The sequence below is a fragment of the Poecilia reticulata genome, chromosome 2 (genome assembly GCF_904066995.2).
Source record: "Poecilia reticulata chromosome 2, P_reticulata-male-v2, whole genome shotgun sequence".
Taxonomy (NCBI): Eukaryota; Metazoa; Chordata; class Actinopteri; order Cyprinodontiformes; family Poeciliidae; genus Poecilia; species Poecilia reticulata.
In genome coordinates, this window is record NC_088831.1 from 32,013,941 (window position 1) to 32,039,786 (window position 25,846).

At 36.1% G+C, this 25,846-nt stretch overlaps 1 protein-coding gene across 3 annotated transcripts in view; it reads left to right on the plus strand.

Moving 5' to 3' along the window:
- The window catches only part of fign (fidgetin), a 45,787-nt gene extending 24,646 nt beyond the window's left edge, over window positions 1–21,141 (plus strand). For all 3 annotated transcript variants that reach the window (XM_081603782.1, XM_008404025.3, XM_008404026.3), the window contains one exon: window positions 11,764–21,141. In XM_081603782.1, the coding sequence (XP_081459908.1) occupies window positions 11,764–13,997 (2,234 nt within the window). In that variant the 3' untranslated portion in view covers window positions 13,998–21,141. The remainder of the gene's footprint in view (window positions 1–11,763) is intronic.
- Window positions 21,142–25,846: the final 4,705 nt, after the last annotated feature.

Consider the following 25,846-nt stretch of genomic DNA (forward strand, 5'->3'; position numbering starts at 1 on the left):
TAGAAACATTATAAATTACCAAAAATTCTGTCCTCAAAACATCCAAAGCAGAGTCAGGAAAAGTCACACTATCACAAAGATTTGTTTTATTTATGTTTAACCTGTTAAACACCACATCAATACAGTATTAAGCATTTATTTTCACAGGCTTTTCTTAGTTAAAAAAATAAATAAATTAGCATTCGTTTTAAACCCAAATCTTTTGTTAAAAGTGAAAATGTTTTCTTCAGTTCCTGGGTGCCGTGTTCGCCATGCCAGCTTAGCTCTTTGAAGGCATTGTTTGCCAGTAGGCGAACCAATCTTCTCGACAGCTCTTTCCTTGTAAAAGTTCCCCTTTATGGCTTCACTACTTCACTTCAGTAACTTTATTACAGTATAGCTGAGAGATTTCTATTTCATATTGACCTAAGATTGCTTCAGTTGTCTCATTTCACCTTTTGTCTGGCCTGTGTTGGAAAAGTGACCTTCTTTGAGACTGTGCAGTTGAAACCACAGAAAGCTTCACAATGTCTCTGACAGCGATTGCAGACAAGCAACCTATTTCTGCTCGCTCGGGTATTTTCAATTAGGGTTTAGTTTGAATTTTGTTTGAATTTTATACTATAGAAGGCTGTTACTGAGGCAATAAAATAACCTTGATGGTGTTTAAATAAAATTAGCTATTGAAGGTCAGATGTGAAAATGAATTTAGGAAATCACCTTAGAGGTCCTTCTGTGTAATGAGTTTCTGACATAAGGATAAGAAGCTTAAATTTTCTTTGACCATCAGAAACTTTCTCATTGTTGGTCATTAATAGATGCGAATACATGACATTGTCTGGAAGTATTGACTTGAAGTGGAAGCTAGAGCCCAATGCTTACATTATAGACTCACTAAAAGTCAGAAACTTAAGCAGTAACTTCAAAATATAACTACAAGTTGCCCTTTTCCTTAATACATAGCAAGCTTGTGATTCTCATGGTGTCATAGAATTACGAAAATTCTTAACAAAAATTAATAGCAATCAAGTTGTTTGATTTAAATCCGAATAGCAAATGTCATTAGTTGGAGAAGGACTATGGTTCATTTTTGAGTGGCTCTTTTTCTTGTAAAAAACTGAGCTTCCCAATACTGTGAATTATGACATTCTTTATAATGTCACCGTGTTCTCTTAATCAGGTTATTACAGTTATAAAGTCTAATGGTTGGAATTAATCACAGTTGTAACCTGGTCCAGTGAACAGGATAATTTGTGAATGTCCAGCGGGCCTGCTGGTGTGAAAGTCACATGACTCTGTGCAGCTTTAAAGTAGAAGTCGAGGAGTTGGACTTGTTTTTCTCTTCCTTGGGGGCAGCTAAACTTATGCGTTATAAAGATGTTGGTGAGTAGCTTTTGGTCAATGATCCCTCGTAGTAGGGTTACAATCTGCCTCTGCTCTCTCTTGAAGTGTGTAATCCCTCAAGAAGTGAAGTAACTATGCACACAGAGGCTTATAAAATTACAGCTTTTACTATGTTTGTGCTGCAAGGTTAAACATGTTTTAGCCAGTTCTTCCATTAAATCGCTGTGTTCTTCTAGCTAACAAGTCATTTGAGTATTATGCACAGCAGTAACACTTTGAAGGCTGTCTCCAGGAGTTGACTTGGATTAAACCAGTGTTTACGTTCCACTGGACTGTGCTGGGTCCATTCTTTCAGTACGTGTGTAGATTTTGCTGTACTTAGGGCAGTAATGGAAGATGTTGCCTTTGGGGCCTTTTGGCCTGAAGAGTCATAGTTTAATGAGCTTGGCAGAGAAAAAGAAATGACAGCTCAACCTCACAATTTACTGAATTAGTGGGGAAAATGAGACTCATGGAAAGCCAGTGGAGTTTATTGCAGGTTTGTTTAAAAAAAAAAAAAAATCAATGTTGGCATAAAAATGGAGCATCAAAAATGTAACTCTGGATTTATTCAGAGACCGTTCTTAATCTCCAAGAAGAATAATCATTTTACTGTCAAGTTTATTACTAACACCATTACTCTATTCTATTTGAAATGTATCATGTTTAGTTTTTTTGTATGTTTTGAAGTTATCCTGGACACAAAATGTAAATAATGTTGTAAATATTCAAGTTTTAAAAATTATATTGAAAAATATGAAATACAAAAACATCAAAACATATTTATTTTATTATCATTTAAAATATTTTCCAATTTTTATTCAGCTCAGCACCATCAAAATACAAGCTATTGGTTAATGTGTTCAAAGAACCAAAATATTGAGTTTTTACATTTAATGCATTTAATTTTTCAGTGAAATAAGATCACTGGGAACAGTTGGCCAGTGTCTTTTAAAATGGTTTCTAAGCTTGAAGATTCAAGATTTTAGCAGCTTTGTAGTTGCCAAACTTATTTTCCAAATTAATCAAGCAGTTTTATGTACAGATTATATAAAAAAATACATCATCTCTTTCAATGTTTTTCTTTATTAATGTAAGTCAACAGCAGTAAAATATCAGCTTGTTTTATTGAATGTCTTATTACTATAAATGAAACACATCCCATAAGATTTGACAGGGTATTTTCAGAGGGGAAATTATGTGACAGGCAGCCTTGAAAAATGGCGCTGCAAAGACTTTAGAGGTCTTCTGTCCTTACACTCAAAACCACTTACACATTGTAAGAAAAAAAACAGCATTGCTGTTAGTCACCTCTCAATTAAAACAGAACATTTAATATAGCAGGAATGATTTAGAATTGTCAAATACAAAATTCCGTTTTTGGAATCATAAGAAAATAAATGATGCTAATTATGAAGATTTAAGCAGTTGCTATAAGACGTTTTATCCCAAACCCAGAGTCTCTTTAAGATACAGAACACCTTGAAATTGGACATTTGTCTCTTTACAAACTCCTGCTCTTTCTGAAACTTCACCTTCAGGAAGTTATCACAACAGTGGTCCTCCTTTAAATATTTTTTCACCAGAATTGCTGAGAAGTAGCTCATACAATGTGCTCAGGTGATGCACAGTTCCACCAGGTGCTTGCTAATTGCACCAAGCTAATCTTTAGGAGCTGTGAGTGGGGGAGTCTTGAGGAAGGTGTGGTTTGTGAGGCGGAAGTACGAAAGCTTGGCAACTGCAGCTCAGAGGAAGAGCTGCATCTTGAAAGTGGTGCTAGGTGCACCCAGGCGTTTTGCACAGCTGAGTGGTTGCCACAGGAGATGAAAGTATTTCTCAAACATGCATGAAAAAATTGAGGCAACCCTCCAGGTATGTTTTTTGATGACAGAATAACATTGTAACATGATGTAAAGCTAAAAAAAGTTGATATTACATAATAGTGTCCCTTTAGTATTCTGCTCCAACAGATAACTCGGTTTATGTTCTGACAACTCTTCACCTAAAATGTGTTTTGTTGTATCATTTCTTTCTAAACACAAATCTGACTTGACACCTACAATCTTAAATCAGCTCACATCTTGCTTCTGCTAACAATGTTTTCTTGTTGTGCAGTTTGCTTTGCATGAGGCCAACATTATCAATTCCCCCTGTTTTGATTGACTCACATCCCAGTACTCACCATAATTTAATGCTGTTCTAGATAATTCTGTACAGAAAAAAAAAAATCTATTATCCTTTTATACAGAAAAAGCTTTTCTTTTGCTCCTAGCATTTTGTGCTGGCAAAAGCTTTAACCAAGGCTTAAATTCTAGGTAATTTAAGCCTTAAGCCCCCCCCCCCCCAGTAGGAAATTGACAAAAAGCTAATTGCCCCCTCTTATTTGGCTGGACTGAACACTGTAGACCTAAGCTTAGAGCTGTACTGTGAAAATAAAATGAAATAAATTGTGTGAATACAAGCACAGGCCTACCACACATAGAACATGAAAAATCTGTTAAAGCCATAAGATGACCACTTTAATTAAATTAAGCAATAAGAAATACAAAGCCTCCATCTACCTGGAGAAATATGACTGGAATAAAAACCTGCAGAACCCATTCTCTTATGAGTTTGGTGCAATGATTTAAGATCTTTGCATCCAGATATGTTTTCTACTGAACTATTTATTGACTTAGTCAAGTGAGTTAGCAAATATAACCCTTGCTAAAAGAGAAGATTTCCAATATACCTTTCTCTGGTTATTAACATTATTAGTGAACTTATGGGGGAGCACTCACTAACCTGAACTTCACATAACTCCAGCTAAACCACTATGGTTGTTGTTGGCTAATTGGTTTGATAAAAGCAAGATATAAAATGCGTTTGAAGTTAAATTACTGTTTTGACAAAACTTTAGGAATCATTTTAAGTAATGATTATATATTATAAGTAATGAGGCTGTGACTTCAGTTATGAATCTTCAGACTACACAGTGTATAAATTGAATTCTCTTGGCCAAGGAATATGTAGATTTGTGTAGAGAGGAAAAAGTGAGTTTGCTTCTCATGGAGCTAGTTTACTTTAAGAACCAAGTCTGTGTCTAAATTGTGATCCAAGTTACACTGATTTTAGATACTATAAAATTACAACTTTTGATGTGATATTAAACTTTAAACAGGACTGAGTCTGGAAGGGGTTTAATGCTACCATACTGAGCATTCTACGTTCTGTTTAAGGAGTGGAAGAATCTGTTGACTTTGTGATTATGTATCTAACATAATCATCGTATGCATCTGTTTGCTTTAACGGGTGCAGTCAGCAGTGACATGGTCCATTGTGCAAGCAGGTTGTCCTACAGAGTAAATGGAAATCTCGCTGAGGAAAATGACAGAAGTTTTGATTTGTCATCCATACAGCAGACTATAAAAAAAAATGAAGGTCTTCATCTTTTATTAATGCAAACGTCTGCAAACAGATGTGGGTAATAATTTATTCTGTTACTTTTTTAGTATTAAGAAAAAAAAGGAATGATATTCTTGTTTCCACGTTTAGACATTGTCTTCATGGCCTGCATTAGTGCCAGCTGTCATTCGTCTTTTTAAATCTTCTTTGTAACTAAAGTTTTTTCCATATATATTGCAGTTGGCTTTATAACACTTAACATCTCAAGATACTTTACAAAAGAAGAGGTGAATTGAAGCTGGATCCAGCAAATATATTCCAAGCACATAACATGCATTCAAAATGTGTCGTAATTATCAAACAATGCCGTCGAGTTAAGTTTATTATTCAAACTGGTTAAAATGTTTTCTATTTAAGAAACGTCTATCAGATTATATAGAGTCTTTTATGCAATAAATATAAAATTCAAAGGAGCAGCACTAGAAATACCTTAAATACAAGTCCATCTGAAAAATAGACAATTTAAAATGTTTTTGGGAGTGAATGGTTTAATCTCTGTAAAATACTCATAAATGCCTTTATAAATGTGTCATATATGAAATCTTAAAATTGTGTACATTTAATTTAGATTCATGGATATGGGATTGATGTCTTCAATCACTTTTAGCTACATCAGATTATATATATATAACTTGGTACCTATCGTCCAATAAATTTATGGAATTTGAGTAATCATTAACTATTAATTAACAGGAATTTTCAATCCATTGGCCATCATTTTTGATTTTCACTAAAAATCACTCAAGAAGATTTGTCCCTTTAGAACAGCTGATTTAAATTACTAGCTATACCTAGAGTGACTCTGTAGCTATCCACGTTCTGCATTTGTCATTGATTGCAAACAAAAGCTCTCGTCACTGAAATGTGCTTTCTCAATGTGGTACCTAAAATCCCAAAACGCATTCTTTTACAGTCATTTTCCACCTTTGATGAGAATATCATCGGCTTGGATCAGTGGACTCTAAAGAATTTAGAGAAGAGCAGTAATTTGCTGCCATGGGTGGCCAAGCTGTGAAATGTGCGGACAGTAGCCCTGGAAAAGACAGTGACAGAGGAAGACGTGTATTTTCCAAATGAGGGGTTAAATGGCACCCTGCTATCCAAAGATGAGAATTACTGCCACACAGAGATCTAAATTGAGTTTAAATTGTCTTAACTTGATATGTAAGATGAATGACTGTCCGTAGCTGTGCCGATTACCATTTCACATTGCATTAGTGTTTCGTCCCATCCCTACTCTGACTATCTCTAGTGAATGTGAATGTAAGCACGAGAGTGTTTTTATTTCTAAACATAATTGCTGGCTGTCGGCTGTGTTTGCGTGCTCGTCGAGTAAAAAGCTCTGTCTATGCAGAATAAAAGCAAACATCTCCATAATTAAGTTTATATCCAGTGATAAAAAAAAATAAAAATCCTTGAATTGTAATGATTGGTAGCGACGAATACTTTTTAGCATCGACTATTGTTGGTGTGAAGCATTGAGATTGTGTTGCTTAATTGTGACATCCTACATGGTTTAATGCACCAGTCTGCTTCAGCTTTGCAAAAACACTTTCAGTGTGTAATCACGCTCAAGTCTGACTTTAAAGAGCTCATTACAGTGAGTTTTCTAAAGAGCAGCTTATTAAACACAGTTACCTAATAAGCATCTTTGGTGGTGCAAATTGGTAAAAATGGTAATGAGTCTGATTAGGCTGCGTTTCAATTACGACAGCTTTTACTTCCCCCACCACAATCCTCAACCCGCCCACTCTACCCCCCCTCTCCCTCTCCGCCCCCCGTCCAGAGCAACAGAACGAAAGGAAGGTCCAGCTCTTTATGCTTGGGAACCTCCTGGAAGGCATTTCGCTTCCATTCTGCTTCTCTCTTCCTCACCCGATTGCTCGTACACACAAACTGTGCACACATGCACAGAAAGGGGAAAAGAAAACCACTCTGCCACCTCTGTGCTTCCTTTCAGCAGCACTGTAATGAATAGAGAATTGTGCAAGCGGTGGTCCAATTTACGCACTAGGAAATTGGATGGACAGAGTGGAGGCCCCAGCCTTGTTTGCTTAAAAACGGCCTATAGGGCTTACCAAATTAATAGTTACCAAAAAGGTCAGCGTCCCTGTTTCATCGACAACGATCACTCAACCAGAAATTAAACAGCACGGCACCAAATGACACCATTGCATTACCACTTGCCAGATGCCTTCCATCAATGCTTTCTTTTCTTTTTGTTGAAGAGCGGGACATTTATGTGCAGTAATTAATACATAACACTTTGGTCATAGAGATGAGTGTAAAGATGAGATTTTAAAGTGTACAATCATTATTTTCAAATCTCCTAAAATTTTCTGTCATTCTGCTCCTACAGTTTAGGCTTCTTATTGAGATGCCTGGAAGAGTGGTGGAGAGTTCTGAATCTTCTCTAATCCATTTTTTTTTTTTTTTTTACAAAAAAGCAAGTTCACCACTTTATAAATATTTCCAGTTGCAAATTACCCCATTGGGAAATATTTTTAAATTGTAGTTTTAAAAAATATGGAGGAAGAAGTTCAAAATATTAGGAAACATTCAATAATAATGATGGCAAATGTTGCCATGACGATATCATTTAAGGTGGAGTTTAAATATCATATTGCTTTGGGTTATTTGTAAATGTGAACCTCAGTTAGTTGGTTATTTACACACTGGAATAAATTAATTCCTTCTTTCCAAACCAGTCATAGTTTATCAAGAAAGTTCCATCTGCATCACTGTTTTGTCAATAAAGCAATTTTTTCCCATGTCAACACATCCTCATATTGAATTTATCAGCATTTCTACCCTATAGACATTTTCTGCAGCACTATAAAGCAAGCATCACCAAATACTTTGGTACCTACCAAACATAGCCAACGTAGTTGGTGATGCTTGCTTACAGCATCACCAACTATAACTATACTTATAGAGTATTTATAATTTATGACTAAATTTGTAATAGATTATGCAAGCCTTCTACTAACAGCCTGTGTGTTGAGCAGCTGACTGGATGGTCAACTACCAGAGCAGATAGTCCTACTAATTAACTAGTTTACATCCATTTGGTAGGTTTGGTAGACTTACAATGTTCCATTATAAAAAAAAGAGTGGAAAAGGGGTGAAATACTCCATGCAATAGCCAGGTTTACAGTTTTTTTTTTTTTTATATTATTTACTCTTCTTTAAGCATATGTATATAATAAATATGGTGAATCACTCATATAAATATGTATCAGAACTGCAATAATCAACATGTCAATATTTTAGAAGAAGCAGGAATAATTGTATGTTTTTCTTATGATTAAAATCACATTTCAGTTAAAAGTTTTTGTACAGAGTGAGTGAGAATCTCATACCAATAATAAGTCTGTATGCCTATCAGAAATGTGTGGTTCTTAATTAGATTTCACATAAAGTAGAAGACAGTTTATTTGACTTTGGTCACCGACAAAACATGACCAAAAATGGGGGGGGGGGGGGAGTTTTGTCAATTCACCCAAGAATTGACAAATTCAAAACAGGAAAACAAAGACCCTTTTTTTTTTTTTTTGACTGATCAGTGGAACTTGAGCTCATGTCCTAAGGCAGTGAGAACATTCCTCTTGTTGAATGATCTCTAATTATACTATTTGAGAACAACAAAGGAAACTGTAGATGCTTTTTCCCCTTTTTGAGGTGCAGGTAGAATAAAGGGCAACATTTTACTCTAGTATCCAAAGCACCGGATTGTTGTGTGTGTCGAATACTTTTCAGCATGTGGAGTATTTATCAGTAATTTTTTGTGGGGGGAATTCTTTTAGAGTTTATATCATCTGGTTTGATGGAAAATATGTGTAAGGTAATATACAGTTTGTGCTTTCCATGCAGAATATCTTATTTGAAAATTTATTTTTCCTGCAAAGAATTAAAATGCGTGCACTACGAGTGCGTGGAGTATTTACAAAATGTCAGTAACATTTTGCATTAAGTGGGTTACTTTGATTAGTATATTTTGTTAAGCTAACAAAAAGTGCAAATCTGTTTTCAGCTGGAAGGTCTGTTTTGACTGTCTTGGATTTTCTCCGTTTTATATAAAACACCTCATGCTCAGTGAGCTCAAGTACACTTTGTGAGTAGCCCCTCTTTGATTTGTCCAAAGTGGCAAATTGTTCAGAGAGGATTTGCAGTAATAGAGGAATCTCTCTCTGTGTGAGCTGTGTGCAATTTTGCTATTGACAAAATGGGCCTTGAGTGTTAAGGAACTCAACTGAATGATTTTTACAAAATCCATTATCCCGCTACTCTCGCTGCAGTGTCACCACCGCTTTAGATTCTTGGCAGACAATACAGCACTCATTGCTGTTTCCTCGATTCTGCCTTAATTGGAAGATCGTTTTTTTTTTATTGTTCTTTTTATCCATTTCATAAGAAACATTTTTAATATCAAATTAATCAGATTTACCTTAGAAATAGTTGACATATACTTCAATGTATACATAGCAGTAAGCATTATTTTGTGCATTCTTTTTTTCTCTCTTTTGTGTGTTATGTTCTTCAGAATAAAAAAAATAAGAATCTATCAAAATTGGAATGAGCTGATTATCCCTCAAAGAAAACCAGAAATCAGGAAATCCTAATTGGTGCATCTCTGTTGGTTTAAAATTCATAAATTTGTTACAAATGCATTTACAACATTAATCTATTTGTTTAACATATTATATTTGCTTAATAATTCCATTCAGTTGCAATCCATTAGGATTTATTTTTTTGTATTTTGATCACCGTATTTTTCCCCACAAGCTTATTGCCTCAGGCTTATTTCCCTTCAGTCATTAGCTTGGATGGTTGACAACCATGTGAGCCACAGCACAGATCTCTTTGACTAAAACCTTGTAAATTAACACAATTAGTGCAGCATCATCCTGCTAATTAGCTGCTGGTGTCTAGTGTGGCTGGTTGGCAAATGGCTGGGAGGGAATCAGAAGGGAATTCACAGACAAACCATGCGTTTGTAATCTGCCTCTGGACACTAGCTGTTTTTCAGTTTGAATCGTCTGATATCTGCTTAACCCGCTGAAGTATAAAGTATAACGTCATGGTGTCAAGAGAACAAAGAGAGGGACATGTTTGGATCATTCTCTCTCATGTGTCTGTGTATGTCACTCAGCTTAATGCTGATGAAAGATGCACAAGACTCCGTTCACAGTTTCAAATTGTTTTGAGAATTAATCTCCCGCAAACTATGTTCTGAGGGAATATTTCCCCATCATCCCAGAATAAAGAAGCACAGCTAGAAGGAATTTATTATTATTATTATTATTTGCAGATCAACTTCAGGATTTAACTTCATTATTTATGTCATTCAAACCCTTTTAGGCCTCATATAGAGGCTGCGGAGAAAAAGACAAGTGAAGCTTGTTTTTTTTTTCCCCCTCTTCACTCTGTCGGGTGGGAAGCAGTAGGCAGACTCGATGTGGATGTAATTCATGCTGGGCTGAGGGCTTTGTGTGATGAAAGCAACAGAGCGCTGCCAAGGAAGATTGCTTTGCTGCTCTCCTCCAAGCAGATTTGAAACTGTCTCAGAATGCCTCAGATGAGAGTTGGATTATAGACTGACCTGCAATGTCTGTGTCATTCTGCTCTGCATTGGATAGATTATTCCATGGTAACCAGGTGTTGCCTCCAATATCCTCATGCTGACCATTAAGTTAGTTTTGTATGTCTGTCTGTATATTTAAAATTAATGCACTCCAGCAGCTCTTAGTGTTTTAATCTCAACACCTTGGGAAAAATAATATATATATATATATATAATTTTTTTTTTTCTTATTGTTAAATAGGCTTGGGAGTAGAACCACACTACCCTCCTAAACATGTTGCTGTGTATTGCAGGTGTTGTGTAAAGAATGCTACAATTTCCCCTTGCTTACCTAAAACAACTGGTTTGGCTGTTTGTAGTAATTTTTCATCTTAAAAAGCAAAAACAATGGCTGCAAGCTAAAAGCAACTACAAACTATCAGAACAGTTCTACAGCACATGGCCTACTAATTATCAATCTGTTTTTTTTCCTTTTAAATATTAAAATGGTTTAATAAAACAGTTTAGGTACAATGAATGAGACTAACATTACCAATACACATTTAAATTTTTAATTATACTCATACAACCAAGCAGCATGTTTTGGTTAATGTATAAGATGCACATTTCTCAAAAGATAAAACAATGTCAAATGAGTATTGTTTTCTATATTATTATTTAGCCATTTATTTTGACAATGGCACATTGAGAATTATTCATACTTTTTATAATCAATTGGAAAACCTTTATTTGCATTCCAGTTAATAATTTTACAAGTTAGTAATTTATGTATTAACCAAATTCAAGATTACTCCTCCTGGGACTATTAATTCTCTGCCTTAACCATATAGTAAAATACTCAACAACCATTTAAAATAAACCGTTTCTAATTTTACTTGATTGTACTACTTAATGTATTTATTAATCAGAGACCACTGCAATGTTTTTCATGTTTTACTGACTAACATTTACAAAAGCATTTTCAATTTCATCTTTAAATTGGAAAGATTCAGAAATCAGCATTTGGCATAGTTCAACAGACACTGGAATGGAAAGGCCATCATACAGTTAGAGATTCTGATTTTAGAAAAAAAAAAACGGCAGCCTGTATTTTTTTTTTCCAGAGCTGTATTAGGTAAATTCATCAAAATGACAATTATTAAATATAGATACATGCATCAGTTGGTATATAAGTGTTGTTTTTTCTGTTTAACATTAATTAGATGATCTATAGATTTCCATTTAATAGTTTTGCTTAAATATCAAAATATCATAAATTGTGGTATTTCTGCTCAAGGTTATCATACTGTGAGAATCTCATACCCACTCATGCCCATTGTGGAAAAAAATGAATGCTTACTTTGACATATTTCTTCCTTATGCATACTGTCTAGGTCTAAAGATGCAGTGGACCCCGGAGCACACACAATGGGCAGAACAACACTTTGACATCTCATCCACTACCCGCTCCCCAGCACACAAAGTGGAGGCCTATCGGGGGCACTTACAGCGAACATACCAGTATGCGTGGGCAAACGATGACATCTCTGCACTGACTGCCTCCAATCTGCTCAAGAAATATGCAGAGAAGTACTCTGGGATCCTAGAAGGCCCAAATGAAAGAGCCCTGCTGTGTGCCTACTCCGATAGCTCCAGTGGACTCGTGAATGGACGAAAGTCGGAGAATGAGTCCTGGCAGGAGGGGATTTACCCAATGAACTGTGCTCCAGATGTTATATCTGTGAGCAAAGCTGGAATGACAGCTGCCCTCCCCCCTACAGACGTGTCTGCGAGCATAGGAAGCTCCCCAGGGGTGGCAAGCAGCTTGTCTGAGCCTAGCTACTCAAGTAGTAACTGTGGGAGTCATCCAGCCACCACTCTTCATTCGGGCCTCCCCTCTCAGGAATATACTGCCAGTTACAATGGCTCTTACCTGCATTCCAGCTACAGCAGCCAGAGCACCCCTGCCCTCCCTTCCCCTCACCCCTCTCCTCTCCAGAGTGCTGGGCTTCTACAACCTCCACCACCTCCACCTGCTTTAGTGCCAAGCTACAATGCTGGGTCTCCCAACCTTCCCAACTACAGTTATCCTCCAACAGGGTATGCTTCACAGACTGCCGTGGGTCCTGGTTATAGCCCTGGGGGAGCACCACCACCACCTTCTGCTTATCTACCGTCTGGCATTGCAGCTCCCACTCCAATACCTCCCTCCAATTTGCCTGGATACACCTACCAGTCTCATAATCACACACCAATCACACCTACACCTTTGAATGGCAGCTCATCCAACTCATTAAAACGAAAAGCTTTCTACATGAGCGGACATGGAGATGTGGACTCAAGCTACGGTAATTTCAACTACAACCAACAGCGCTCCTCACAGAGCCCTATGTACAGAGTAGCAGACAGCAGTGTCTCAGACTCAAACAGGGGCACCGGCTTTGAAAGAAACTCTGAGCCATCGTCTTTAGCTTTTAAGCCAACCAAACAGCAATTGGCCTCTGATCCACAAAGAAAATTTAATGTGCATTCTGGCAGAGCGCTAACTCCTCCATCTTACGGATCAACCAAAAACTCTGCAGGAGATCTAAGAACTGGCGAGCCCTACAGCAAGTTTGGGTCTCCAATCATGAGCGAGCAAACTGATGAGCACAGACAGCACCTCTCCCACCCCCTTTCAGGACCTGATTTAGGAACGGCTACCTCGTCCATCCATGCTGCAGAGGAACAATTAAAGAACAGTGATTCCAACCTGGTGGAAATGATCAACACGGAAATCCTTCAGCAGGGCTCTCCGGTAGACTGGACTGACATTGCAGGTCTGGATATGGCCAAGTCAACTATTAAAGAGGAGATACTGTGGCCTATTTTGAGACCTGACATGTTTAGCGGACTTTCCACATTACCTCGGAGTCTGCTATTGTTTGGACCTCAGGGAACTGGTAAATCGCTACTGGCGCGCTGCATGGCCAGCCAGCTGGGGGCCGCTTTTTTGCGGCTGAGTGGTTCAGCACTGGTGACCAAGTGGCTTGGAGAAGGAGGCAAGATTATCCAAGCTTCTTTCCTTGTAGCACGCTGTCGCCAACCAGCAGTAGTCCTAATCAGCGATGTGGATCTGCTGCTGTCTGGCCAGCTTACCGAGGAGAGCCCTATAAATCACCTCAAGACTGAGCTCCTCATCCAGCTCGATGGTATTCTGACCTCCGCAGAGGACCATGTTCTTGTGGTCTGCTCCACCAGTAAGCCAGAAGAGATACCCGAGACCCTACGGAGGTACTTCACTAAGCGTTTGCTCATCCCATTGCCTGATGGAACCGCACGCCATCAGATAATCAGCCAACTTCTCTCGCAGCACAACTATTGTCTCAGTGACAAAGAAATTTCATTATTGGTTCAGAGGACAGAGGGTTTTTCTGGACTGGATGTAGTCCAGCTGTGTCAAGAGGCTGTCGTTGGCTCTCTCCATGGCATTCCTGGGGCTGACCTTCCCAGTATCCATCCCAGTCAGATGAGACCAGTCGCGTACCAAGACTTTGAAAATGTATTTTGCAAATTCCAGCCGAGCATATCTCAAAAAGAGCTTGATGTGTACACTGAGTGGAATAAAATGTTTGGCTGTAGTCAGTGAATGGAACCAGTCAAACACAGTTTCCTTAAAATATGATAAGTATAAACAGTGTTTGGTTTTTTTCAAACAATAAGAAAACAGTGGTGATATCAGCATTTTATCTAGAGTTATGGAAGCAATCTGGACATCACACAGTGTTACGTGCTTATTAAAGTAAATTTAAAAGGATGCCCCACTTTTTTGTATATAAATATACAAATATATATAGATATAATGCTGATTTTGAGATTTTGTTGCTATCAAGTGCCTGAGATGGTGCTGTTTAAGTTTCTTTTTGCCTCACAATCTTCATTGGTGGTGTGCTTATATAAAAGAGCTTTACAATGTGAAACAAACCTTTGTTTTTTTACTGCAAAAGTGTTGTTCAGCTTTGTCTGTTTTGTGCTCTCCGTGAACTGTTGTGGTTAATTTCAGCTGAGTTAAATTGATTGGCAGAATTTTCCCTGAGCATCATTACCTTGCACAGGTTTTATGTGTGCATGTGATTTATTTAATCATAGCAAAATGGACATGCACATATCTTTAAAATTTTATTTGCATTAAAGACTTAAATTTGGTTGCAGTAGCCTTCGTAGGTTTTAGGATAAATTGTTCAATGTGATTTCAGTTTAAATGAATGCTCTCTAGAACTTTTAGCATTTGTGATGAAGATGTGTTAAAAGCTTTAAAATTAATATATTTTTTATTGCAGGAGGTTGAAATGACAATGAAATATTTTTGCAGATCCCAAACTATATTTTGAGTACATTTATTTAATGATAAGAAATAATAGTGTTAAAACCCCACTGCTATTGATGCTCTTTCATATATTACTTTTTAAACCTCATTTGCCAACAGGAGAGCACTAAGGGTGCATTCACACTACAGCCTGAAGTGACCCAATTCTGATTTTTTTTGGCAATTCCGATGTTTTTGCCAGGCCGTTCACACTGCCAGTAAATGCGACCTGTATGTGTTCTGCAGTGTGAACAGGCAAACGGCCTGAAAGTGTCCCGCATATAGGGCGCAATAGCGTCAGCGTTCTCGGTGCTCTGCCAACCACCATAAAAAGAAGTGCTCAGTGTTTGCGGAAGTAAACATGGAGGCAAACGGTGGAGCATAGCTTACATATTTGAAGTTTTTGTCCGGCTGGAGCAGCATATTCCGTTAAGGTGTTTAGTACCTAACTAAGTTACCCCTAACATGGATTCAAAGACCTTTGGAAAAGAAACGAGTCCAAAGCATCCTAGTCTCTCCACCATACGGCACAGTTGGCTTGTGGTGCTTCCCCACATATTCGTCCTTTGCTTTACGCCGGGTCTACCTAAGAGTTTGTTACTCAGTTTTAGTTTCACCAGGTGTCAGCTTGCAACGTCAGTTTAAAGTCCCGGTAGCACATGTCAAAGATCTGGATTTGTTTCGTCAGTGGTCGGGCTGTATTCGTAGGCATGATTAGCTCTATAGCTTTTTATTGTAGCCATGTTTTAATTTATGAACACACTTTTACATTTTGAGGATTGACTTAGAAGAATGGGCCCCTTTGTCACAACCTATTAATATCCCAGAAACTCATTAATTTCTAATTAAAGATTCCTAAACACTTTGATTACAACAAGTTGCTTATATTTAAGTAGTTGTTTGGGATCCCACTCACTATAAGGGTTGGGACTTTATTAAGATCAAGAATTTCTTAAAAGTGACTGAATAAATTTACTCAAGTTGGATTTTCTACATTTTGTAATGTCTGATTATGCTACTACAGAACAAGATGTATTTATTTTAAGGCTTTTTGCACATCTTTAAGTTTGGAGGTTGTTAGTTGTGACGTTACTAAAAATATTTCTACAGCTATTTACTAAGAGTAATTCACACAGAAAAGTTGTACTATATTTTCCGTTTTCTTTTTGAAAACTCAGGAATGTGTTAGTAATATGTACTACTCAAGCTTGTATTAAAACACTACATGAGGTGAACATTTGCCTCACATTTAAAATTGCATCTTTAAAATACAAAAGGTTTTTTTGGTAGCTCAAGAATCTCAAGACGAGAAGGTTCCTGCAGTGAATGTATAATGGGATAATTATGGTTTATTTGCGAACCTTAAAAATCAATTTGTTTAGGATTCTCAGCTTTTATTTATTTTTTAAATATAATTTGGTATTGCAATTACGGGTTTGCCTTTGGAAATAACAGCCTCATTGTGTAGGTGAAATTGCAGCCTTGAGCTAATACATTTTACATGTTTGAATTATTATTTTTTTCTTATTTCCTGCCGGCTGCAAAGTCAGAAACCTTCATTTACAACGGATACAATGATCCCGTTATTTAAATCCCAGCTTTGAGATTAAAGTGTTCAGCTTGTGCCGAGAGAAATTTAAAAATGCAGACAAACATCTTGAGGTTGAGCGAGACAGCTGATCCAAGCTACGTTTCCCCCTCCTGTTGTCGTTTTTATCGTTCATGAAAACCCAAGGATTATGTACAGTGTAAGTTGCTTTGTACCTTGTTATGTTTATCTCTGAAGGACGAATTCACAGTGACATCAAAATGTCACAACTTGCCCATCTTGTTTCATGATGATACCTGGCTAAAAACAAAAAGTATTTTTGTGTAAAACCTATATGCTTTACATGTTAGTTTTTTTGTTTTTTTTTTGTTTTGTTTTATGACACACTTTGCCTTTGCCTTAGGACAATTTGGTTTTATCATCTTATTTTCAGTGCCTGGAGATTTTGCTGTACATTGTTTGAACCCTGAACCTGCAAAGTCAGAAGGAGATGTTACAGAAACCCTAGTGATTCTGTGTTCATACGTAAAGTTTTTCAATAAGAAGTTTACGCAAGTGATTTTACACTTTTCTTTATCTCAAATTCATTAATTTAGTCGCATTCCTTATATTCTAAACTCACATAGTTTTCGTACAAAATGCCACTTATTTTTCCTCCCATATTTTAAACTGTTGCTGTATTATTAAACTGTTTGCTGCCAATAGTTGCTAAATTTCCATAGAACATTTCCAACAATATGAGTCAGTCTGAAAGCTTAATTGGCAAGTAAAAGCACTGAATGTATTATAATGTGAGCAAAACACTCACACTGAAACATGCCAGAGGAGAAGAGAGCACTGTCTGGGTATTTGTACAGAAACTGCAGAGACACTGACAGACTTTTTTTTTTCGTGTAAGAAGGGGTCTTAATACGATATTTCTTGATGCTTTACCGTATTTCAATCTTCTATACAATACTAAGCATTTTCTTATTGAAACATGGCTGGAACCAATAACTTCTCAAGGTCTGGACTTTTAAAGAATTTTCACGACGATAGCACAGTTTGAGAAAGTTATTCCTTAGTCCAGAGTGATACTTGACTCTACTTTTACATTATGTTGAATGCTTTATCTGTATTCCCAGTTATAATATCTTTGCTGCATTATCTTTAAAACTGCACAAGTTTTAGTCATTTGTAAAATGATTATAAGTCTGTATATGAAGAGACAAGTGTGTGCCTATGTTTCCTTAAGGGTGTGGGTCATTTATTTGAGTCCTGATTACTGCTGAGTCGCTTTTTTTTTTTTTAGCTTAGAATCACATTGCAAAATTTTCACAAATAAATACTCTCGATTTTTTTCTGCATAGAAATAAATCTCCCAAATTATGTCAAGTGTGTCATGTAGTCACATGTTAAAATTGTTTCAGAAATCATGTAGACACAGTCATCCTGAAACATTCAGATGGCAATGGTTCCAGTTAGATGATGAACATTGGTTTATCACTTATTGTTTTATTTTTTAACCTGGAATTAAAGTCAAATCCTTTATTTTCTTCCGTGTGCCTCCTCATCAGCTTGCACCCTCTTTGCCATTTCATCCCATTTTGTACCAGTACTACTATATTCTGTACCCATGCACTGAAACCATGGCGAGGATTTATTTGTGATTGCATCTTTGTGTTTTCATGAACTATGAAGATAAATCATAACACTGAATACACCTAAATCTCGCATAGAATTAAAATTCAATTGTTTTATCTAAAGATGTTTTATGTTCTATTCACAATCATGTTGGTTCTAATCACCATTTGAGCAGGCTGACTCTTATTAAACCTGATGGAATGCAACTCCAGATTAAACTACAACAACTCTTTGAAACCGCCTGTTGGTAAATATTACTTATTGAATTTATATGTTCACCTTTTCCTACAGTAGACCACACAGATCCTGTCCATATGATAACTCTACAATGCTGTAGTCTGTATGCAAATATTTCTAATTGGTTTTGTATAAAACAGCTTACCACTTGTAGCTTTAAAACAGCATTACCTAAATAAGAGTTGTGGTGGTCACAAATTGACCCGTGATCGTTATGAAGAGTCCAGTAGTAATAGGGTGAATTTATCCCAAAATTTGCCAAGGCTTGAAAATGTAAAGAAGAAAATTGACCAGAGCCTCTGACATTTTTCAAAATAATTTATGAATCAGTGTTCTTGAATTTTCAGTGTTACCTTTGTGTATTTACAAAAAATGCAAACATTTTTAGCAATGTCTATCAAAATGTAACTCAAAGTCAATCAACAGTTTACACCTTTGTATTTGAGCACAAACTGAAAAGCATGAATGGCACAAAAGTCAGAAAATGCCTGAAAATACAAACTTCTAACTATAGTGGTTGTTATTTCATTTAAAAATGGGCATTAAAACCATGAGTTGGATGAACAAGCATACATCTTACAGGTTCAAGAGCTCAGTGGTGAATCAGATGTGTGGTAAAATATATCAGTCACCGGTAATATCATAGATATTAAAAGATCTGGTCCCGTCCAGTAAAAAACAGAAGTTTACATACACTGCATAAAAAGACACAACATATTTCTCACTGTCTGACATTAAATTACACTTAACTTTTCTTTGGGTAACTGGGTTATCAAAAATAATTACTAATTTCCTGTCAGAATAATCAGAGCGATAAACACATTTTTTAAAGATATTTTCTTAACTTTTAAAAAAATTTTAATTCCTATGTTTATATACAGTGGTGTGAAAGTGTTTGGCCCCTTCCTGCTTTTCTTTGTTTTTTTTCTTCTTTTTTTTTTCGCATGTTTGAAGTGTTTCAGAACAAACCAAATTAAGTATCAGTCAAGTAAACACAAAAGACGATCTTTAAATTAAGTTCTTTAATATTACAGGAAGAAAATATTTCACCCCTGGCTAGGTAGCCTTAGAATTTTTTTCTACCTTATTAATAAACATCATTCATCATTTAAAAAAAACCGTTTTGTGTTTACTTCTGTTGTCTTTGGCTAATATCTAAATTGATTTGATGTTCTGAAACACGCAAGTGTGACAAGCATGCAAAAAAAAAAATTGGAAATCAGGAAGGGGAAAACAAATTTTTCCACAAGATCATTGATTTATTCGGCGTAGATTTGTTTATTCTGTATGGTTTGGTTCTAACATCTTGGGTTTCCACTCACACGTTTCTCACAGCAGTATGATGAAATTTTGGCCTATTCCTTTCTGGCAGGACTGGTGTAACTGAGTCAGGTTTGTAGGTAAATGAGCTGTGTTCACAATTTTTCTCTGGGACTGAGGAAGCATCTCTGTGACGGACATTTCAAAACTTTGATTCTGTCGTCCTCAAACCGCTTTGTAAGGAATTTGGCCTTGTGCTTAGGACGTGAGTTGGTGATGTCATTGTCCATTTATAATCATACATAATATCCTTTACTCATGATGTCACCAGTTTTTTGTAGGATGCCACCCCCCCGCCTCAAAATATCCACGCAGTATGATGCTCCCACTCATGTACTTGTACTCCACACCTGGAGTGGCAAACCGTTTATTCCTCTTTGAATTGTCTTTCAGTCTAGAAAGATATTTTAAAGTTGCACAATTATTTTATAAACCACTTTATTTGAAAAATAAGCTGACTTCCTTAATATTTTGGCATCTAACAAATAGAAATGTTTGGTGATCCTAAATTATCCAAAAGAGCAAAAGTTTTGTTTGATTAAATGCCAAACGGTGGTTAAAAAGGGTTGTGTGTTTCCCTCTACGGCATCTGGCTTAATGTCCATTAATGTGCTTTGTGTTTAACTTATACCTAATATTGCATTTGCATGAAATTAAATATAATGGCATCCTGACAATAGGACTGTGTTTTTGCAAAAAAAAAAAAAAAACATTTCAAAATGTGTGGTATATATTTCACGTTTTATTTTATTTATTTTTTTTATCTTTAAAGATTTAGAAAATCAGATACATTACATTATGGAGTGTGGTAAAATGAAAGGACCTGTGATCACAGATGGCACTTGAGCAGAGCCTTTGATAAGCACATCAAGTTTCCAAGCGATACTGACTCGGTGACTTGAATCACTTTCTTTCAGTATTCCTGTAATTAGTTTAATGTTGAGAATTGCTTCTAATGTATTTCCCATCCTAGTTTTATAGTTGTGCATCCTTTAAAACCATTTCTACCTCATTGCTGCATATTGTACTTGTAGTACTTATGTTGTTTCATTTTGAATGTCATGCATTTGTGAATTAAAAACTGTAAAAACAAAACAAAACAAAAAAACAAAAGATTGCCCTTGAATCTGAGCAGTCTACCTCAAAAAGGCTGTCTTTACACTGTCGAGTACAAGTCACAGAGGAAAAAAACGAAGAAAAAAAACTGCACCTTTAATACAAAGATGAACCTTACCTGCACATTCTGACATATACAGTTTATCTATGGTAACACTTTCTCATTGAGGTGTTGTCAGTATTTTCTGCAAGTTTTTTCAACGCAAACTCTGTTCCTAAAAAAAAAAAAGTAATAAAATAAAATTGAGTTGCTTCAGTTCTCTGTGGACCGTGTAGTGCCATGTTGATGTGTATGTACGTGCACTGGCAATTCTACATGCAAGTGAGAGGAGTCGAGGTCAACATGTGAACATTCTGAATTTTTACTTTTCATACATGTGTACAGAAAATGAACTTGCACATAGCTGTATATATATTGTACATTTGCTACTGATATACAGCATACATACAAAAAAGCACCACGTAACTGTTTATATGTGTGTATGTATTGCCATATTTACAGTACAGTCAACTTAATTGTATTTTAATTTCACGATACATAAAGGTTACTGAAAAACTGAATAAAGTTGTTTTCTCTCTCTTTTTCTGTGCCTGGTCTCTGGTTTGTTTTGTGACTTACTTCATCATTTAATTTCTGATGTTATATCTTATCTTTATCAATGTACACAAGCTAAAATGGAATGAAAATGTATCCACTTTCCTCCAGGATCTCACACTAGAATTTTATATGAACATAGTAAAACTAATTAAGTTGGCAGCAATTAAGTGTTTTCATCACAGTTTGGGTTTTTTTATAGCAAGTTGATTTAAGTTCAAACTAAAGAGTTATACTTTGGGAAGCACATTTGGTTCAAGTTAGTAGGTGTGTGAAATACTTTTAAAAATAACATGAAGCAGAAAAGAGTTTTTTTCTGCTATCTTACTTCGTTTCCTTTCTGAGCAACCTTATATAAGGGCAGAGTTTGTCATTATAAAAGCTGGTAAATATATATATTTTCAAATATGAAAAAATAAAACTTATGTGTCCATGTAAGATATTGTGCAAATCGGTAAGTTAAAAACTGGGTACTTTAAAAAGAAATTTGACTCCCATTCCTGAAATGGACTGATCATTTTCCACTTTAAGAGCAGCATCACTTAAAAAAAAACAATTTATTTTTAACAAATCTATTTGCTGGAAAATGAAATTAAAGAAATAAAGACAGCTGGACTGGCGACCTGTCCGTTGTGTACCCCGCTTCTCACCCCTTGATAGGCACCAGCACCCCCAATAGGGATAAAAAGACGGATGGATGGAAGTAAGACAGCACATATCTACACGTTATGTAGAATGGAAGTAAGTCGATATGTAAAGAACCATTCATATGTAAAGCACAAGTTACTTCATGTACAAAAAAGGGCAAAAATCCGAGAAAGAATCCAGATTAACACCTTGTGATTCTGGCCTAAACATTCAAAATGGCTTTGGTTCACAAACACTTTTTACTTCCTCTCAACTTTCTATTGACAAGCTTTGCTACGCCATCTAGATAGAAAATGTCTATCTAGAGACATTTTCAATGCTGTAAGTGGTAAAGTTTTGTGATTATTTTTTTAAAAGTGGCATTGTGTAATATTCAAATTTTTCCTAAACTGGTGTACAACTAAATGTGTTTTAATGATCAAATTAAATAATATGTGTGTAATAAAGCTTTTAAGTCAATACTCCAGTGAAGCTTCTTAGGTAAATTTCATAAAAATATAGCATTTTACTGCAAATAGTTTTACAAAAAAGTTTTTTTTTTCTGTATTCAAACAATTTTAAAATTGATTCTCAAGAAAAATGCCAAGGTAAAAGCAACCCAAAGTAAAAAATAAATAAATAAAAAAAATGTATATGACGCATTGTGACCATTTTTTCATTTCCTTTAAAAAATGAACATGTAAAATAAATGAGAACCAATTAAGGAAATAATAATGTGAAGTGAATATTGTTTTCTTCAAAGCTTTGGCATCTAAAGCTAATTTTAAGCACTTTTGCTACATTATCTACATTATGTAATTCATTACACATTCCAGGTTGTTGTTTTGTCTTTGTTCATTATCTTTCATGTTTTTTTTTTATGTCTGCAGAGTTTTGATTGTTAGATGCAAAATCTTTAACTAGTGAAACTGTGTTTTTTTTTTGTTTAGTTTTTTCTGCTGCCTGTCTTGGCCAGGAGTCTCCTGTAAAACAAATCTTTGATCTCAGTTAATCATTTTGAGATTAAATAAAAGACAATAAATACAGAAAGGGACAACGAGATACAACTAAAACCAAATCTGTTCATTTAGCAAACTTGTCTGTAGCAATAGCTGATGCGTGCTAATGACTGATATAAAGATCAAAACACATTAAAACGAAACAGATAAAACAACATTTCATCATTCGCCACAGCAGAGCATTCTAGCTCTGTTCAGGACTAAAAAATATTGCAGAGAAAACGCTTTCGCTTTTTCGAGCGAACCAGGAAAACAGACATTCAGCTACACACACAGGGGGGAAAAGCAACCTGAAGATAAAATCAGGACTGATAAGAGAAAAATAAAGTTGAGTCAAACAAATTACACTTGAGTTATTAGTGGCCTATTTTGTAAATATCAAAGATCCACTTGTCCCAGTGTTCTGGGCTTCATTTGCATTCTGATGAAACTGGAGTGGATGTGTGTGAACTCGGAGGTTATCTGTGGAGCCGCAGCGCTGAGCAGCCGAATCAGACAGCTCCACAAACGCTTGGCTCAAGAGGATGAGCCACAGACCTCTCTCAAATCACTTCCTTCATAACAATTAAAATATGCAAAGTGATAATTTTCCTTAAGTAGCCTTAAATGTGCAATCTATTTAAATGTGAAGGAAATTGCTTAAAGCTTGCAGTGTGTTTATGTGTGGTTAGGTAGGGGTGGTTGCTGGGTAGGGGGATAAATTATGCAAATAACTGAAAGGACTCTTGAAAGCCTAATTTTTCTGCAATAAGCATACTGTTTCATTTAATTTTTTGCCTCTTATTAAAAGTGACAGTTCTTTTGCGCCGTCTGATGGCTATATCTGACACAAGCCCCACAAAACTGACTGCTAGACTAATGGTGAAGCATTTTTTTGTAGCTTTTAGATGATGGTTACATTCACAAAGTAATTATGCACTAGAGAGTCCAGAAATAAGGTTTAATTACACAGTAATCGCTTCTGATGGACACTAGGAAGTGTGAGCACTGCCAGACTGCAATCCATCAATGACAAACCTCTGGCCAGTTTTAATTCCTCCTCATTTGCATCATAACCTCGGCACCAAGTTGCACAAACGCTGTTAAACGTTAATAGGACCTGTCTCTCCACTCAAAATGAACGCTTAAGCCATTTCAATTCTCCCTTTTTTCTCTCTCTATCGCTTTCTTTCACTACTCTCTTTCTCACCCTTTTTACGCACACCCTCACACACCCTCTATCTCACACAGTCCATATCTCCTCTCTCTCGCCTCAATTCTCACATCCTTGTGAGTCTTTACATAAATAGAGCCTCTTCAGAAGGGACGCTGAGCACGGGAGACAGTGCACGGTCACTGCTGTGCTAATTGGGAGCAACATGTAAAGTTTTATCTCCTGAGTGCTAACAAACCATACGGACAAGTATAAATTCTTGTCTTGTGTGTCTGCGCGCGTGCGTGTTAGCACGTGCGCGTGTGTGGGGAAAATTGCGATCAGCTACGTATTTGTCTCGCATGGTTTTGGAGCCAAAAGGGAAGGTAGGCCCTTAAGTTATCCCAATCCTGAGAGACTGGGCAAAATGATGCTTTTATTAATTGAAAACTATTATTGGGGTGACAGTCCCTTTTTTCCTCCCCAGTAGACTTTTATAAGGTTGATTAGAGCCACGGTGTCTCATTATCAAAGATTGCAAGACTGATCCTCATTATATACCTGGGACATTCTAGTACAAATCAGTGCAACAAAAATATACACAACACCTTGCCAAAGGTAGACATTGGACCTACTGAGCCACTTGTGATTACAAAGTGGGCTGTTTTTATTTGTTGTAGTAAGAAGAAAAACATCACAATTTGCTCTTCAGAGATCCCAGCATCATATACTCTTAGATTATTATGATGTGACCTTGTTATGTCCCCAGGTATTCAAAGCAATTCAATACTGATTTGAAAAAATAATGAGGTGCACATATATATATATATATATATATATATATATATATATATATATATATATATATATATATATATATATATATATATATATATATATATATATAAGTGGATATATGAAAGTGGATTCACAAGTCAAACTATGAGCCGGGAAAAATAATTAGAGTATATATTCTGACCAAATTTTCTTTCAAGGCAATGTAAACTGTCAATTTTTATTTTGAGGATTTACACTCTATCTATTTAATTCCAAAGTTAAGAAGTGGGCTAACAAATATTAATACTAAAAAAATGCAAAAAGCATCAGTCGTTCTAGGAAATTTGATTCCAAAGTCTGGCTCAGGTCTTTTGTGTGAATTTGTATGCAAGTGGGGCCTTTTTCCAAATTATTCTAGATTCCATTCACTGTAAAAAAAAACGGAAACGGAAATGGAAAACGTTGAACTTCCCTTACATAAAGGGATAAAGTGCCAATAGTAAATGATGGATCATGCTTTTCATGATATTAGCAATAATAGATCATCCATCGGTTTATAAAACGTCAATAGACTGATCATGGATGCTAATACTGGGCTAACTACGTGTGATGATAGATACGCATCCGTGTTCAGCTTTCGGAAATTTACTGTTACTCACCACATATGATTAGATATAGTTAAGTACAAAAAATATTCATTACTCTGGCAGATTCAAGTTTAAAGTGATCTTTTAGTTTTAAATTTTAATGTAAACATTTTGAACAGAAATAGCTTCAGTCCCATCGTGAACCTGACAGAGAAACTAGGAAATGACGCTGATGGCAAGTAGATCTTCAACACAGCTTTTCCGAAAGATTCTTGACAGATTTTTTTTATTATTATTTGTGCCATTTATTTTTCTCTTTGTCTTCCTAATCATGTACTGAGATGAAAATAAGCATGTCCATGTCATCAAATAAACTGCAAGAGTCCCAATGAAATGCAACATGTGGTGCGTATATTCTTCACCAGCATATAAAAAGCTGATATTTCTGAAACACTGCCACTTACCGAAGAAAGCTTTGGCTGGCCATATTGGTGAATCTCTTTAGTCTTTCTTAACCCCTGGCCGGGTACAAGAGGACCTAATGGGGAGC